The sequence below is a fragment of the Corythoichthys intestinalis genome, chromosome 15 (assembly GCF_030265065.1).
Source record: "Corythoichthys intestinalis isolate RoL2023-P3 chromosome 15, ASM3026506v1, whole genome shotgun sequence".
Lineage (NCBI taxonomy): Eukaryota > Metazoa > Chordata > Actinopteri > Syngnathiformes > Syngnathidae > Corythoichthys > Corythoichthys intestinalis.
The window spans coordinates 33,249,889-33,264,467 of NC_080409.1; the positions used below are offsets into that span (position 1 = coordinate 33,249,889).

General features: G+C 40.6%; 1 protein-coding gene across 8 annotated transcripts in view; it reads left to right on the forward strand.

The window, feature by feature from the left end:
• map4k5 (mitogen-activated protein kinase kinase kinase kinase 5) overlaps positions 1-14,579 on the forward strand; it is a 78,669-nt gene that overhangs the window by 19,458 nt on the left and 44,632 nt on the right. For 4 of the 8 annotated variants that reach the window (XM_057859074.1, XM_057859073.1, XM_057859076.1 and 1 more), the window contains exons 4-15: positions 915-1,005; positions 1,167-1,231; positions 1,320-1,375; positions 6,799-6,846; positions 6,980-7,022; positions 7,109-7,181; positions 7,261-7,392; positions 9,316-9,378; positions 9,451-9,532; positions 9,605-9,721; positions 13,504-13,582; positions 13,842-13,895. In XM_057859074.1, coding sequence (XP_057715057.1) covers positions 915-1,005; positions 1,167-1,231; positions 1,320-1,375; positions 6,799-6,846; positions 6,980-7,022; positions 7,109-7,181; positions 7,261-7,392; positions 9,316-9,378; positions 9,451-9,532; positions 9,605-9,721; positions 13,504-13,582; positions 13,842-13,895 — 903 coding nt within the window. The remainder of the gene's footprint in view (positions 1-914; positions 1,006-1,166; positions 1,232-1,319; positions 1,376-6,798; positions 6,847-6,979; positions 7,023-7,108; positions 7,182-7,260; positions 7,393-9,315; positions 9,379-9,450; positions 9,533-9,604; positions 9,722-13,503; positions 13,583-13,841; positions 13,896-14,579) is intronic. The other 4 variants (XM_057859075.1, XM_057859078.1, XM_057859077.1 and 1 more) reach the window with 1 other exon arrangement.

Genomic DNA, 14,579 nt, shown 5'->3' on the forward strand with positions numbered 1-14,579 from the left:
TCGGTATCGGTTGAAAAATGCATTATCGTGCATCACTACGACCAAGTATTAGGCTGAGGGTGCCAATAATTTTGTCCGGCCCATTTTTAGAGTTTTGTGTAAAATGATAATGATTTAATTTTTTTTTTTGCAAGCACAATAAATGATGATATTAATACCCAAGATTTTGTTAATTGCACTCATTTTCTGGGAGAAATTGAGCATTATCTCACTGAATTGCAGGGGTGCCAATACTTTTGGCCAGCACTGTAAACATCCGAAATACGTAAATGATTTACAAATAAGCATACAAAAGTTCAAAAATTGTGCCCTATCTTCAAATATTATGGTAATGCAGAATTGCCACGAAATTTCGTTATTAAAATCGAACGATGCAGGTCTAATTTGGATCACATGATTATTTTTTTCATTCAACTTGGACAACTGACCTCACGGTTATTTGGAGGCATTTAAAGCTACATTACGAAATTGTATGCAGTTCAAACATGACCTTCCTTGCGCAAGTAGCGTCGACATATTGAATGTTTGCACAGTACACACAGCCTTTCACCGTAGCTTCAACTCTAGCACATTATCTCTGTCACATCTTTTTTAGCTTCATGTGGACTTTGCTGTAATTGAAGCTTGTCGTAATCAATTGCAAAAGAATGCCGCTTCTGGACAATTGGAAGCAGATGGCTGACCTGTTTTTGCTTAATTTATAGTATATATCCTACTGGTGTGAGGTTTGAGATTTGCACACGTGAATGTTAGGAGTACAATGTTTTCCTTACATTTGAGAGAGCTCCTGTGTACTGCAACACTTTTAAGTATTAGAAAATTCAGCTAAAAGCCAAACTTTTTAGAAATCGGAACTTCTCTTTTCTCCTCACGACACAGATGTAAATGAATTTTCCTTGCCGTTTGTGTTCCAGGGGACGACTTTTCCATCATCCAGCAGGAAATCTTCATGGTGAAAGAATGCATGCACCACAACATTGTGGCCTACTTCGGGAGCTACCTCTGGTGAGCGCCAACGGCAGATTTAGCAGTTTAAAGGGGCTTCAACCAGCTAAGCACTGGGAAGTCACATGCTAACTGTTCAGTCACAATATGACAACATTTGAAAATCTAATATAAGCATGATTGTAATCCATTGCAAATGTGTGATATTGTGTTGTGCACAGTCGAGAGAAGCTTTGGATCTGCATGGAGTACTGCGGCGGGGGGTCCCTGCAGGACATTTATCACGGTGAACAATTTTATTATATTTTTTTGAAAATGATCTTAGGCATTTTGATTCCCGCACAACACTGACAAAGTCGTCTTCTGCGTTACAGTGACAGGTCCTCTGTCGGAGATGCAGATTGCGTACGTCTGCCGAGAGACTTTACAGGTGATTGACCTGCCCCCTTCTTTTTTTAAAATTTAGATTGTATGACCACTTGACCAGTAATCACGTAGTTCAGTGGTCCCCAACCTTTTTTGCACCACGGACCGTTGCGATATGTTTTTTTTTTTTCATGGACCGGCAATGCGTGGCAGAAAAATACCGTATTGGCCCGAATATAAGACGGCCCTGATTATAAGACGACCCCCTCTTTTTCAAGACTCAAGTTTCAAAAAAGACTTTTTGAACACCAAATTAATTTTTATACAGAAAATAATTACAGTACATCTGAAACAAATGATTATCAAAATATATTTGAGAGAAAAAGCATATTATTTTGCCTCATTCAAATCTTAATATCTGAACATTTAAATATGTAAACTAAAGTGCAATCGCATTCGTAAATGAATGACATCTAGTTTTTGAAATGTAAATAAACCAATCTACTGTGATAAAACAAAAAAATTACAATAACTGCATTAACCATCAAAGTGAAGTCTAACTGTAACTGTAGTCTTGAAACAAATCTGAATAAGGAAAAACATTGCCATAAAATTATGCAAACTGGTTAAACTTGAGAGTAGCTGAGATCTGTCATGACAGAACATCGCTTCAATGACATCTGGCGCCATCTATCGTCGTGAATGGGGAGAGTAGCTGAGATCTTTCATGTCAGAACATTGCTTAAATAGCGTCGTGAATGGGTATAATGTCTAGACCGCGAATATAAGACGACCCCCTCTTTTTCAGTGTTATTTCAATGCAAAAAACACAGTCTCATATTCGGGCCAATACGGTACAAAAAATATATAAAAACACGATGGTTTTAAAATCAAACTTTAGGTGCCGGGAAAATGTAACTCACCATACACTGAATCAACCGCTTTTTAACTGTGGCTTCTCCTAAAACTTGACGGCAAATATCCTTGGTCGCAGGCATAAGAAGTTCTTCTCCAATTGTGAAATCTCGTGAATCATGGTTTTAGCAATACGGTTCACCAGGATGTATTATGCTCTCGTTTTTGTTGATGCAGTGTCCCTAATTTTTTGTGTTCTTTGTTTTCGCTCTTTTTTTTTTTTTTTTTTTTTTTTTTTTTAATTCCAAAGGCGTATTTATTATTCCAAGGTTCTTAGTCTCTATGTGCCGAAGCAACTTCGAAGGCTTCATTGCCTCGTTTACTAGCTTTTGCCCACACATTATGTAGAGTGGACTTGGCGCCGGAGAGTCACCTGTTGCAGCAAGCCCATATTTTGGGTGGGATTCTCAGTATGGTCTGTTAAGATGTTGTCGTCGAGGCTGTAGGTTCTTCTTCTGCCTCATCAAGTGGTCTTTTCCCTGTAAAAAGCTGTCCAAAGGCTTATTATTTCTAGGAGCAAATCTGATGCGCCTACGTAATGATCGAGGACAAGTGCACATAGATATAAAAAGATAGATGCTACATACTCACGCCACTGAATTTCTATGACAACATCCCTTCCAGTTTTATTATTATATCTACAGAGTAGACAGGCAGATTGGTATGTCAAGAGGCACAGGTCAGGATTCGGTTGTTAAAAATTTGTTCATTAGTTCTGTGCGGCCCGGTACCAAATGTGTCACGGACCGGTACCGGTGCCCTGCCCGGTTGTTGGGGATCCTTGACTTAGTTGTAAGTATGGCTGCCACAAATTATTATTTTGATAGTTGACCAATAACCAAATATTTCTGCGACTCATCAGTTCATATATAAATCATGTTATTATCTTCGCCAATAGGTGAAAATGTATGTACAGTGCTACCTCGACATCCGATCGCTTCGACACACGATATTTTCGACATCCGATGTAAAATTTGACTCGCCATTTGTTTCTACATCCGATGACATGCTCGAAGTACGACTACCTATGACAGCGGCGCAGTTTGTTTTTTTTCTCACAAAACGGAAGCACGGAGGATTTTCGTGTGAGAGCAATCAACATGGGTTCCAATAATGTTAGTGCAGGTGGTCAAAAAAGGGAAAAGGTGATGCTTACCATTGAAAGGAAGTTGGACATAATGGAAAAATATGAGCGTCGTGTGCGCATCCGTTAACTGGCTCGACAATATGGCCGTAGAATGTCTACTCTCGACGGTCCCCCTCCGATCTCCGTTCGCCAGTCGTTATACGTCAAGGTGACAGTTATTATTGCGGTAACATCGCCCAAAAAATCGCCAGCTTCTTCAGGTTTCTAGTAGAGATGTCCCGATCGATCGGGATCCGATCACGTCATTTTCAAAGTATCGGAATCGGCAAACAAATATCGGACATGCCTTTTTTTAATATATATATATTTTTTAATTAAATCGTTTTCTAATTGTATTTAACGTTACAGACATAATGTGTTACACTCTTCCAGAGTCTTTAGTTTAAGCTTAAGGTAGGGTTATCAAATTTATCCCAATAACGACGGTAATTAATTTTTAAAAAAATATATCACGTTAAAATATTTAACGCAATTAATGCATGCGCTGCACGACCCACTCACGCATTGTCGCGCTCAATCTGTAATGGCGCCGTTTTACCTATATAGAGAGGTAAAAGGCAGCGTATAATGAGTACAGTGAATTTTTGCAGCCTTTGGAGCCTTTTTTTAATTGGCTAAAGCTTTACAATCCCTCTCCCTACGATTAGAATTACAGTGCCTTGCAAAAGTATTCGGCCCCCTTGAATCTTGCAACCTTTCGCCACATTTCAGGCTTCAAACATAAAGATATGAAATTTAATTTTTTTGTCAGGAATCATCAATAAGTGGGACACAATCGTGAAGTGGAACAACATTTATTGGATAATTTAAACTTTTTTAACAAATAAAAAACTGAAAAGTGGGGCGTGCAATATTATTCGGCCCCTTTACTTTCAGTGCAGCAAACTCACTCCAGAAGTTCAGTGAGGATCTCTGAATGATCCAATGTTGTCCTAAATGACCGATGATGATAAATAGAATCCACCGGTGTGTAATCAAGTCTCCGTATAAATGCACCTGCTCTGTGATAGTCTCAGGGTTCTGTTTAAAGTGCAGAGAGCATTATGAAAACCAAGGAACACACCAGGCAGGTCAGAGAAACTGTTGTGGAGAAGTTTAAAGCCGGATTTGGATACAAAAAGATTTCCCAAGCTTTAAACATCTCAAGGAGCACTGTGCAAGCCATCATATTGAAATGGAAGGAGCATCAGACCACTGCAAATCTACCAAGACCCAGCCGTCCTTCCAAACTTTATTCCCAAACAAGGAGAAAACTGATCAGAGATGCAGCCAAGAGGCCCATGATCACTCTGGATGAACTGCTGAGATCTACAGCTGAGGTGGGAGAGTCTGTCCATAGGACAACAATCAGTCGTACACTGCACAAATCTGGCCTTTATGGAAGAGTGGCTAGAAGAAAGCCATTTCTCAAAGATATCCATAAAAAGTCTCGTTTAAAGTTTGCCACAAGCCACCTGGGAGACACACCAAACATGTGGAAGAAGGTGCTCTGGTCAGATGAAACCAAAATTGAACTTTTTGGCCACAATGCAAAACGATATGTTTGGCGTAAAAGCAACACAGCTCATCACCCTGAACACACCATCCCCACTGTCAAACATGGTGGTGGCAGCATCATGGTTTGGGCCTGCTTTTCTTCAGCAGAGACAGGGAAGATGGTTAAAATTGACGGGAAGATGGATGCAGCCAAATACAGGAACATTCTGGAAGAAAACCTGTTGGTATCTGCACAAGACCTGAGACTGGGACGGATATTTATCTTCCAACAGGACAATGATCCAAAACATAAAGCCAAATCTACAATGGAATGGTTAAAAAATAAACGTATCCAGGTGTTAGAATGGCCAAGTCAAAGTCCAGACCTGAATCCAATCGAGAATCTGTGGAAAGAGCTGAAGCTGTTCACAAACACTCTCCATCCAACCTCACTGAGCTCGAGCTGTTTTGCAAGGAAGAATGGGCAAGAATGTCAGTCTCTCGATGTGCAAAACTGACAGAAACATACCCCAAGCGACTTGCAGCTGTAATTGGAGCAAAAGGTGGCGCTACAAAGTATTAACGCAAGGGGGCCGAATAATATTGCACGCTCCACTTTTCAGTTTATTTGTTAAAAAAGTTTAAATTATCCAATAAATTTTGTTCCACTTCACGATTGTGTCCCACTTGTTGTTGATTCTTGACAAAAAAATTTACATTTTATATCTTTATGTTTGAAGCCTGAAATGTGGCGAAAGGTTGCAAGGTTCAAGGGGGCCGAATACTTTTGCAAGGCACTGTATCATGGGAAGCAATGTGGGGAAGCAAGGTAGCAATTGATCTTTTTCTTAACACCTTATGTTATTTCCCAACGCAGAGAAGATATATCAATTGGTAGGACTACGCACAGTCATGGTTCCACTTCCCATCATGCATTTGGGCATGGCTACAGTATCATATACTGAAAGCTCAACAAATACACTAGATGGCAATATTTAGTCACAATATACAAAGTCACAAGTCTTTTTATCCGTGGATCCCTCTCACAGAAAGAATGTTAATAATGTAAATGCCATCTTGAGGATTTATTGTCATAATAAACAAATACAGTACTTATGTACTGTATGTTGAATGTATATATCCGTCTGAGTTTTATTCATTTTTTTCTTAATGCATTGCCAAAATGTATATGATCGGGAAAAATTATCGGGATTGATTGGAATTGAATCGGGAGCAAAAAAAAAGCAATCGGATCGGGAAATATCGGGATCGGCAGATACTCAAACTGAAACGATCGGGAGCAAAAAAAACATGATCGGAACAACCCTACTATTAATATATTTCTATTTCAATTATTATTTGCAATTTACTTGTTTTGCTCTGTGTAATTGCTATTTGCAATAGTACCAGCAGTATTTATTAGTATTAGTATTTGTTACGGATTTAGTGTAGGTTTTTGGGCAATGGAACAAATTAATGGAATTATAATGTATTTTTATGGGAAAATCCTGCTCGACATACGACCATTTCGACTTACAAACTAGGTCCTGGAACGAATTACCGGTAACTTCGTATGTAGAGGTACCACTGTATTTCTGATTGTAAATATGTTTGTGTTCAAGCTAACCATTACTGTACTAATAAAGGGATTGTTATTAAACCTGTTGGATATTTTTGTAATTTAGAACAGAGGAAGTGAATAATGGCTGTTGGCCTCTCCCACTCGAAATGGATTGACTGTCTCGCGCCGCCAAAGGCCACCATGGATTTCAATCAGTGCCCTAAAAAGGGTTAACTCGTTGACTGAAATTGATGACTAGGTGTCCAATCATTTTTAGCAGCCTTTAGAGGCTAAAAAAAAGAGTATATTGACAATTCAGAGGTTAACAGTGTCTCAAAACGATTAAATAATGTAAGGATGACAGATTATCTTGTTTTGAATTTTACAGGGTTTGGGATACCTGCACACCAAGGGCAAGATGCACCGTGACATTAAGGTGTGACAAGTCTCACACTCACATGTAGTACATCTGAAGCTGCCAGCTCAAGCGGATTGCTCGGATTTTTCTTAGAATGTCAAATGATATGCCGTACACAGGTAATAACCTCGTGTCTACTTTGTGTTTTCAGGGCGCCAACATACTTTTGACAAATGACGGAGACGTCAAGTTGGGTAAGCGACTCTTGCGCGTCTTCATTCCTCAGATATCAGCAGCCGGTTTCGCAACCCTAAAAACTCTTACATATGCACGTGGATAGCCGATTTTGGCGTCGCTGCAAAAATAACAGCCACTATCGCCAAAAGAAAGTCCTTCATCGGGACACCTTACTGGTCAGTATGTCTCAGAAGGCGTTTGATAAAGTAACTGCGGAAGCGCAAGTCCCCCAATTCCCGTCTTGACTTTGTGCAGGATGGCTCCGGAAGTGGCGGCGGTAGAGAAGAATGGCGGCTATAACCAGCTGTGTGACATCTGGGCAGTGGGCATCACATCTATCGAGCTGGCCGAGTTGCAGCCCCCCATGTTTGATCTGCACCCGATGAGGTATACAGGGAACCAATATTTATCTCTAAGGGCAAGTCGTGACACTCATCCTCAGTTGGTGGAATTTTGTGACATTTGACGTTCAACACCCAAGACTCCATTCCCTCACATCTTTTGTGTCGAGAGCAACGTTACCACCCACGTAATTATCTGAATGCGGAAAGCCACTATGTGCCTTGTTAATTAACTACCGAAATAGGTGTCGATTCATTTATTAGTCGATTAGTTGTCAATTGTGGCAGACCTACAGTGGGGCAAATAAGTATTTAGTCAACCACCAATTGTGCAAGATCTCCAACTTGAAAAGATTAGAGAGGTCTGTAATTGTCAACATGGGTAAACCTCAACCACGAGAGACAGAATGTGGGGAAAAAAAACAGAAAATCACATTGTTTGATTTTTAAAGAATTTATTTCGAAATTAGAATGGAAAATAAGTATTTGGTCACCTACAAACAAGCAAGATTTCTGGCTGTCAAAGAGGTCTAACTTCTTCTAACAAGGTCTAACGAGGCTCCACTCGTTACCTGTACTAATGGTACCTGTTTTAACTCCGTATCGGTATAAAAGACACCTGTCCACAAACTCAGTCAGTCACACTCCAAACTTCACTATGGCCAAGACCAAAGAGCTGTCGAAAGACACCAGAGACAAAATTGTAGACCTACACCAGGCTGGGAAGACTGAATCTGCAATAGGTAAAATGCTTGGTGTAAAGAAAATCAACTGTGGGAGCAATTATTAGAAAATGGAAGACATACAAGACCACTGATAATCTCCCTCGATCGGGGACTCCATGCAAGATCTCACCCCGTAGCGTCAAAATGATAACAAGAACGGTGAGCAAAAATCCCAGAGCCACACGGGTGGACCTAGTGAATGACCTACAGAGAGCTGGGACCACAGTAACAAAGGCTACTATCAGTAACACAATGCGCCGCCAGGGACTCAAATCCTGCACTGCCAGACGTGTCCCCGTGCTAAAGAAAGTACACGTCCAGGCCTGTCTGCGGTTCGCTAGAGAGCATTTGGATGATCCAGAAGAGAACTGGGAGAATCTGTTAGGGTGAGATGAAACCAAAATAGAACCTTTTGGTAGAAACACAGGCTCTCATGTTTAGAGGAGAAAGAATACTGAATTGCATCAGAAGAACACCATACCCACTGTGAAGCATGGGGTTGGAAACATCATGCTTTGGGGCTGTTTTTCTGCGAAGGGATCAGGACGACTGATCCGTGTAAAGGAAAAAATGAATGGGGCCATTTATCGAGAGATTTTGAGTGAAAATCTCCTTCCATCAGCAAGGGCATTGAAGATGAGACGTGGCTGGGTCTTTCAGCATGACAATCATCCCAAACACACAGCCAGGGCAACAAAGGAGTGGCTTCGTAAGAAGCATTTAAAGGTCCTGGAGTGGCCTTGCCAGTCTCCAGATCTCTACCCCATAGAAATCTTTGGAGGGAGTTGTAAGTCCGTGTTGCCCAACGACAGCCCCAAAACATCACTGCTCTCGAGGAGATCTGCATGGAGGAATGGGCCAAAATACCAGCAACAGTATGTGAAAAGCTTGTGAAGAGTTACAGAAAACGTTTGGCTTCCGTTATTCCCAACAAAGGGTACACAACAAAGTATTGAGATGAACTTTTGGTATTGACCAAATACTTATTTTCTACCATAATTTGCAAATAAATTCTTTAAAAATCAAACAATGTGATTTTCTGTTTTTTTTTCCACATTGTCTCTCATGGTTGAGGTTTACCCATGTTGACAATTGCAGGCCTCTAATATTTTCAAGTGGGAGAACTTGCACAATTAGTGGTTGACTAAATACTTATTTGCCCCACTGTGATTGACACTACTGTTTGGCTTCTTCTGTTCCACTTTATTCATAATCTAATGATTGTATGATTCCCTGTTTTTCAGAGCCTTGTTTCTTATGTCAAAGAGCAGTTTCCAGCCACCCAAGCTAAAAGACAAAAACAAATGGTGACTTCACATAGTACTGTGCAAGCCGTCCTTAGCTGATAATGTTACGACTTTTTGCCTTTGCATCTGCAGGTCCGCTGCTTTCCACAACTTTGTTAAAGTGTCCCTGACCAAGAACCCCAAGAAGAGGCCCACAGCAGAAAAACTCCTTTCAGTAATCAAATTTTTCCCTTTTTGCCATCATACTGGTTTCAACGTTTTCTCATAACTATGTCATCCTGTGCAGCATGTGTTCGTGGCGCAGACGGGCTTGACGAGGCGGCTGGCCGTCGACCTCATGGACAAGATGAACAACCCTGACAACCATCAGCATTACAGTGAAGCGGATGACGACGACATTGAGGTGAACCTGTTGACACAGATTCGTAAATGTTAAAGAACACCCAAGTTAGATTTTTAGGTGAAAGCTGAGATGAAAAGCTAGCTAAAAACAGTAATTTGCTAATTAAAAACAAAATGCCAATCCCTGTTTACTTTGCCTGTAAAAGTGGATGCAAACAATGATGATTTAAGGGTGAACAAATATTTTGTATCGAAATAGTATTGTACAATGATGCCTCGCTATCGCGCCCTCAGTCCGACGTGCATTTTTTTTCAAGAAAAAAAAAAGGAAAAAAAAATACAGTTGAGCTGTCCCGAGCTGATCGCAGTCTCACTCTCGCTCCCAAACCTCCCTCCTTCCCTCCCTGCTCTTTGTTCGTCAGGCACTGCGACAGTGGATTGGACTTCCTTATTAAAGTTAACGATGTTGACAGATGCAGAGTCACGACCTTCAATAGCGCCGCATGCGTCAATCGTTTAATTTGTTAAACAGTTGCTATGGCAACTCATTGTGTGTAAGTGAAAGGATTTAAGTAGACTCACTCAATGAAGTGTTGCGAGCGCTGCCTTGGAACAGACAGGCTCTGTGTGCGCATGCGCGGGCAGGAGGCTAAGGAAGCGCGCGCTGGAATAAAAACGCCAAATGTTAAACGTGATCCTGAGCAGTTTGTAATTTCCACATGTCACTCCAAGAGTCACAGCCAAGGGAGGTAACAGAAGCATTTAATAAAGCCAAGCATTTTTCTACTGCAGTGCTTTATTCTTGTTTAAAAATAATTCGGTGGGACAGTAATAGAGGTGGGAATCTTTGGGCACCTCACGATTCGATTACGATTCAGAGGCAACGATTCGATTATAAATCGATTATTGATGAAACCCACAACCCCCCCAAGCTATTAGCTGCTTTCAGTGTTTCGTACATTAGTTACAAAAATTGTACAAAAAGCCTCTCAGGCTTAAATAAACGACTATTTCAGTATCAAGTTAACAGCTCAAAACAGTAAATAAAACACTCAAGTCCCCATTCTGTGTCAGCAGCTTTAAACTACATTCAATTAATTTATTGTTGTAAATCAACCGTTAAAGTTGTTAAAATTGCTCCCGTTATTCCATAATTTCCCTTCTGTCTACTTTAGACATGAGAAAGTTTTAAAACTGTTTTAAAGATTTTGCCGATTTAGGAGTATTTTAGATAAAAAGTTAATTAGTTTCGCTACAACACAGCCTTCTCGAGAAGTCTCCTGCTTTCCTAACGCCGGCAAGTCTGTGATTTCGCATCTAGTTTTCAATACATTTGCTGCTAACGCCATTGAGTCTGTCATTTTGCATCTAGTTCTACATACATATGATATCTATTACCTACCGTAGCAAGATGTGGACGTAGTTTGTAGCGGCTGTCGGCAGCAGTCAGGTATTATTGTTTTTTTATCTCGCAGCATGAGTTGAACCAGAGCCGTGAGTTGAGCATTGTCATTACCCGTGTAATGACAAGCATGATGTTTACTCTCGGGACGCAATGCAGTCCGTTCCTCATTGCGTCCTGAAGACCGCGCTGACTGTTTTACTTCCACTTTACTTGACATATTTTCATAATTGGAATTTGGATGTTTGTGAATCGTTCTCGAATCTTGCACTGCCGAATCGCAAATAATCTAAGAATCGGAAATTTTGCACACCTCTAGACAGTAACATCTTTTTTTAAATTATACTTTGGGGAAAAAAGTGAAAAAACATGTCCTATATGTATATCTTTCCAATGCTAAATCTGAAGAAATTCATTGAACACACACAAAAACAAAAAAAATTTGTGGGTGGGGTGCTCTGGTCACCATTAACCGTGAAAAACGAGGGATCACTGGATATGTAAATACATCTTTTTTGATCACAAGGTAGCAGTCGGACAAAGAAGCTGCCTCCTGTCAAATCTTGTCGAAAGAACCAGACTTTCCTGTTTCGGCTGAAGTGTTATGAATTCACATGTGAAATTAAACTAATGGCAGCAAAGTGTGTATACAAAGGCAAACATTTGTACTTCTCTAAATTGTTATCAATGCAAAAGAGATCTTATTAGCTGCTGAGCTGGTTCAATGAAATTTGTAAAGTACAATTTTCTGCCACGCAAGTTCAAAATTGCCACACACAGTAACACACATTTATCCATCTCTTACCAATTCATCAAACGAATTTAAAGTTCACCATGGAAAACTGCAACATGTTTATCATATGCATACCAAAAGCTTAACAGATTGGGAAAAAAAATGAATTTCATTTTTCCGATATGTAATAGTTCAGAAAATCATCAATAAAAGCCATTTTTCTAAGAAGACGTGTGTGGCGGCAAGCATTTTTAAATGCTGCTACTCTTTTAGTCAGTGAGATGCGGGTATCCGGGATTGTCCCTCCTTCCTTGTCACGTCAATCCTACCCATTGTTCTATCCACATCAGAGGTTGCGCTAGACTTTTTCGTTGTCTGTCATTTTGACTGACAGTGTCATAAAAATCAGGTCATAATCTATTTTTACCCGTCACTTACATTTTTAAAATGATAATAATGACATATTCAATAGTATTTAGTTTTAATTCATTTTTAATTAATATTCTGTCCGAACAAGCTTAACAAGAGGCAAACAGACAGCGGAGTGCACCAATCAGCGACGGGCAGACGTGCCGTTAGCAAAGCGACGAGGGCAGGACGAGGGACTTGCGCGCGGAAGTAAACATACGAGGAGAACAGAGTTTATTCAACATGGCTAGCGCGAGACAGACTGTTGTCAATGTCTCATGTCGATGTGTTTTAGCTTATTTAAAACTGAATTTACCGCGGTTTGGAACATTTTCTCGGCTCTCCCGTTCGCCATCCGTGTTGTTGTAGAGACGACTTTCGGCGCGCAAGAGTGACATTGCTCGTGAAGAACACGTCACGCAAATAAACAAATCTGATTTGTCGATTGATTTTGTACCTACTCGAGAGGCTGTGTCCCAGACTTTTCTCTCAGTGTTTGAAAAATACAGGGAGAACAGTTTGGCCGTGCCAGGCAAACACTCAGTTGCCTTGACATTTTTCCGAGTAACGACGTCATGCATCAAGAGAGACAATAGCTAATTAATATGCTCACTCGCCACCCTGTGGTCTGGGGTGTGAATTGCAACCTGTCAAAATGACAGATGGACTTCAGTTTTTTCCGTCACCGTTTTAAAAAACCGGTCAACGACGGAAAATATTCGGTTAACGCGACCCCTGATCCACATATACAGAATTCATATTTTACACAGGACTGATCACTTTGTCGCTTTTTTTTTTTTTTTATATATATATTTTGCCTGAGAAATGGCATAAGTAGTGTCAGTATGCTACGATGTTCGGCATTTAGCTGTATAAATAGGATGCTGAGTGATGAGGACTTATTGTAGAAATGGATGCACGATGTAGGGAGACCCAAGTGGTAAAAGGGTCTTTGTCTGGGTCTCAGATGGACAAAAGAAAAAGACAACGATAGATTGAACATTATTGTAATTATAAAGATATTATGGAGATAGGATGGATTTTAAACATATTTTAAACATCAATTAATTTAAACGGTAGAATTGCCATTAAATACTCATGCTATTGTACTGCTAGACGTCCTATTCATTTTGACTGGGAGGCCATGCAGCGATCATTCATTAAAATCGCTACAGCCAGAAAACCTCATCTGAACTAAGTCCAGACAGAGGATGTTGATCTTTTTTTTAAAGGCACTAGTGCCTCATTTTCATTTTTTGCTCAACTTACAACACCACATTTTGTCCATTCTGTTCTGCAGCCTCTCTCCGTGGTTCGACACACCATCCGTTCCACCAATAAGCATGCTCGGGCTGAGAGGACGCGCTCTGAGATGGCCTGTAAGTAGGAAAAAAAAAAAAAAGCTCCCAACCACATCACCAACCCACTTGCATCCCCTCAATGTTGTTAGCAGCCCTGCTGTTTAAGTCACTGGAAGTCTCTCTCGCAGTCACTGGAACTGTTGAAGGCCACAATACTCAAGTGCAAAAATAGCTCAATAGAACCTAGGTCTTGGTCTCTGATCCCAATGTTGTGCAAGATTTGGCACCCCCCCCTCCCCGGACCACCCCCTCAATATGTGTCTTTTTCACCTTGAAGCAAACAATGGGACAGAGCGAAGAGGGCCACAATCCCCTCAAGGGAAGCAAAAAGGTCAGTGGCGGCGTAACAAGACGTTTGTTTGTGTAACTCCCACGCCCTCTCGCTCATGTTGTCTTGTTGTGACACGTAAAAAACTCCCCATGTATAATGCAGTCATGACAGAAATAGCATTGTTTCACCCATGACCAATAGGATCCTAATGTGTGACTCATTCCTGAATCCTGACTCGGCACTTTCGCCTGCATTTTTTGACACGATAGTAGAGTTGACTCATGGTTTGGAGTGCGCTACTGTTTTCTGCTCATCTAACCAAAATTCCTGTGATGGATCTAAGGCCTTGTGTGAAGTCAAAGGAGCTCTTGCTTTTGCTTAAAATATCCGCTCGTCATGATTGTTTGTCATGCGCACAGTATGAGTGACAACCTGTCAAACGAAATGAGGAAGAAATAGCTTCCGTTTGTCTCAGGAGAAGCTCCTAACATTTCAGCACTCACTAATTGATGATCAAATTAATCAACAACTGTTTTGATATTCAACTTATCTATTAGAAACCTTTTTTTTTTTTTTTTTTTTTTTTTTTAAAAACCAAAACATTTTCCAAAGCCTCTTCATCAAGTGTCTTAACTCGTGGCTGCCGTTGACGGTAATGGATGTCGAATCGATTTCAATGGAGAAAGGCTGCCAGTGAGTAGGATTGCCACCTTTCAGAAAGAAGAAATATGGGATGCCCCCCTT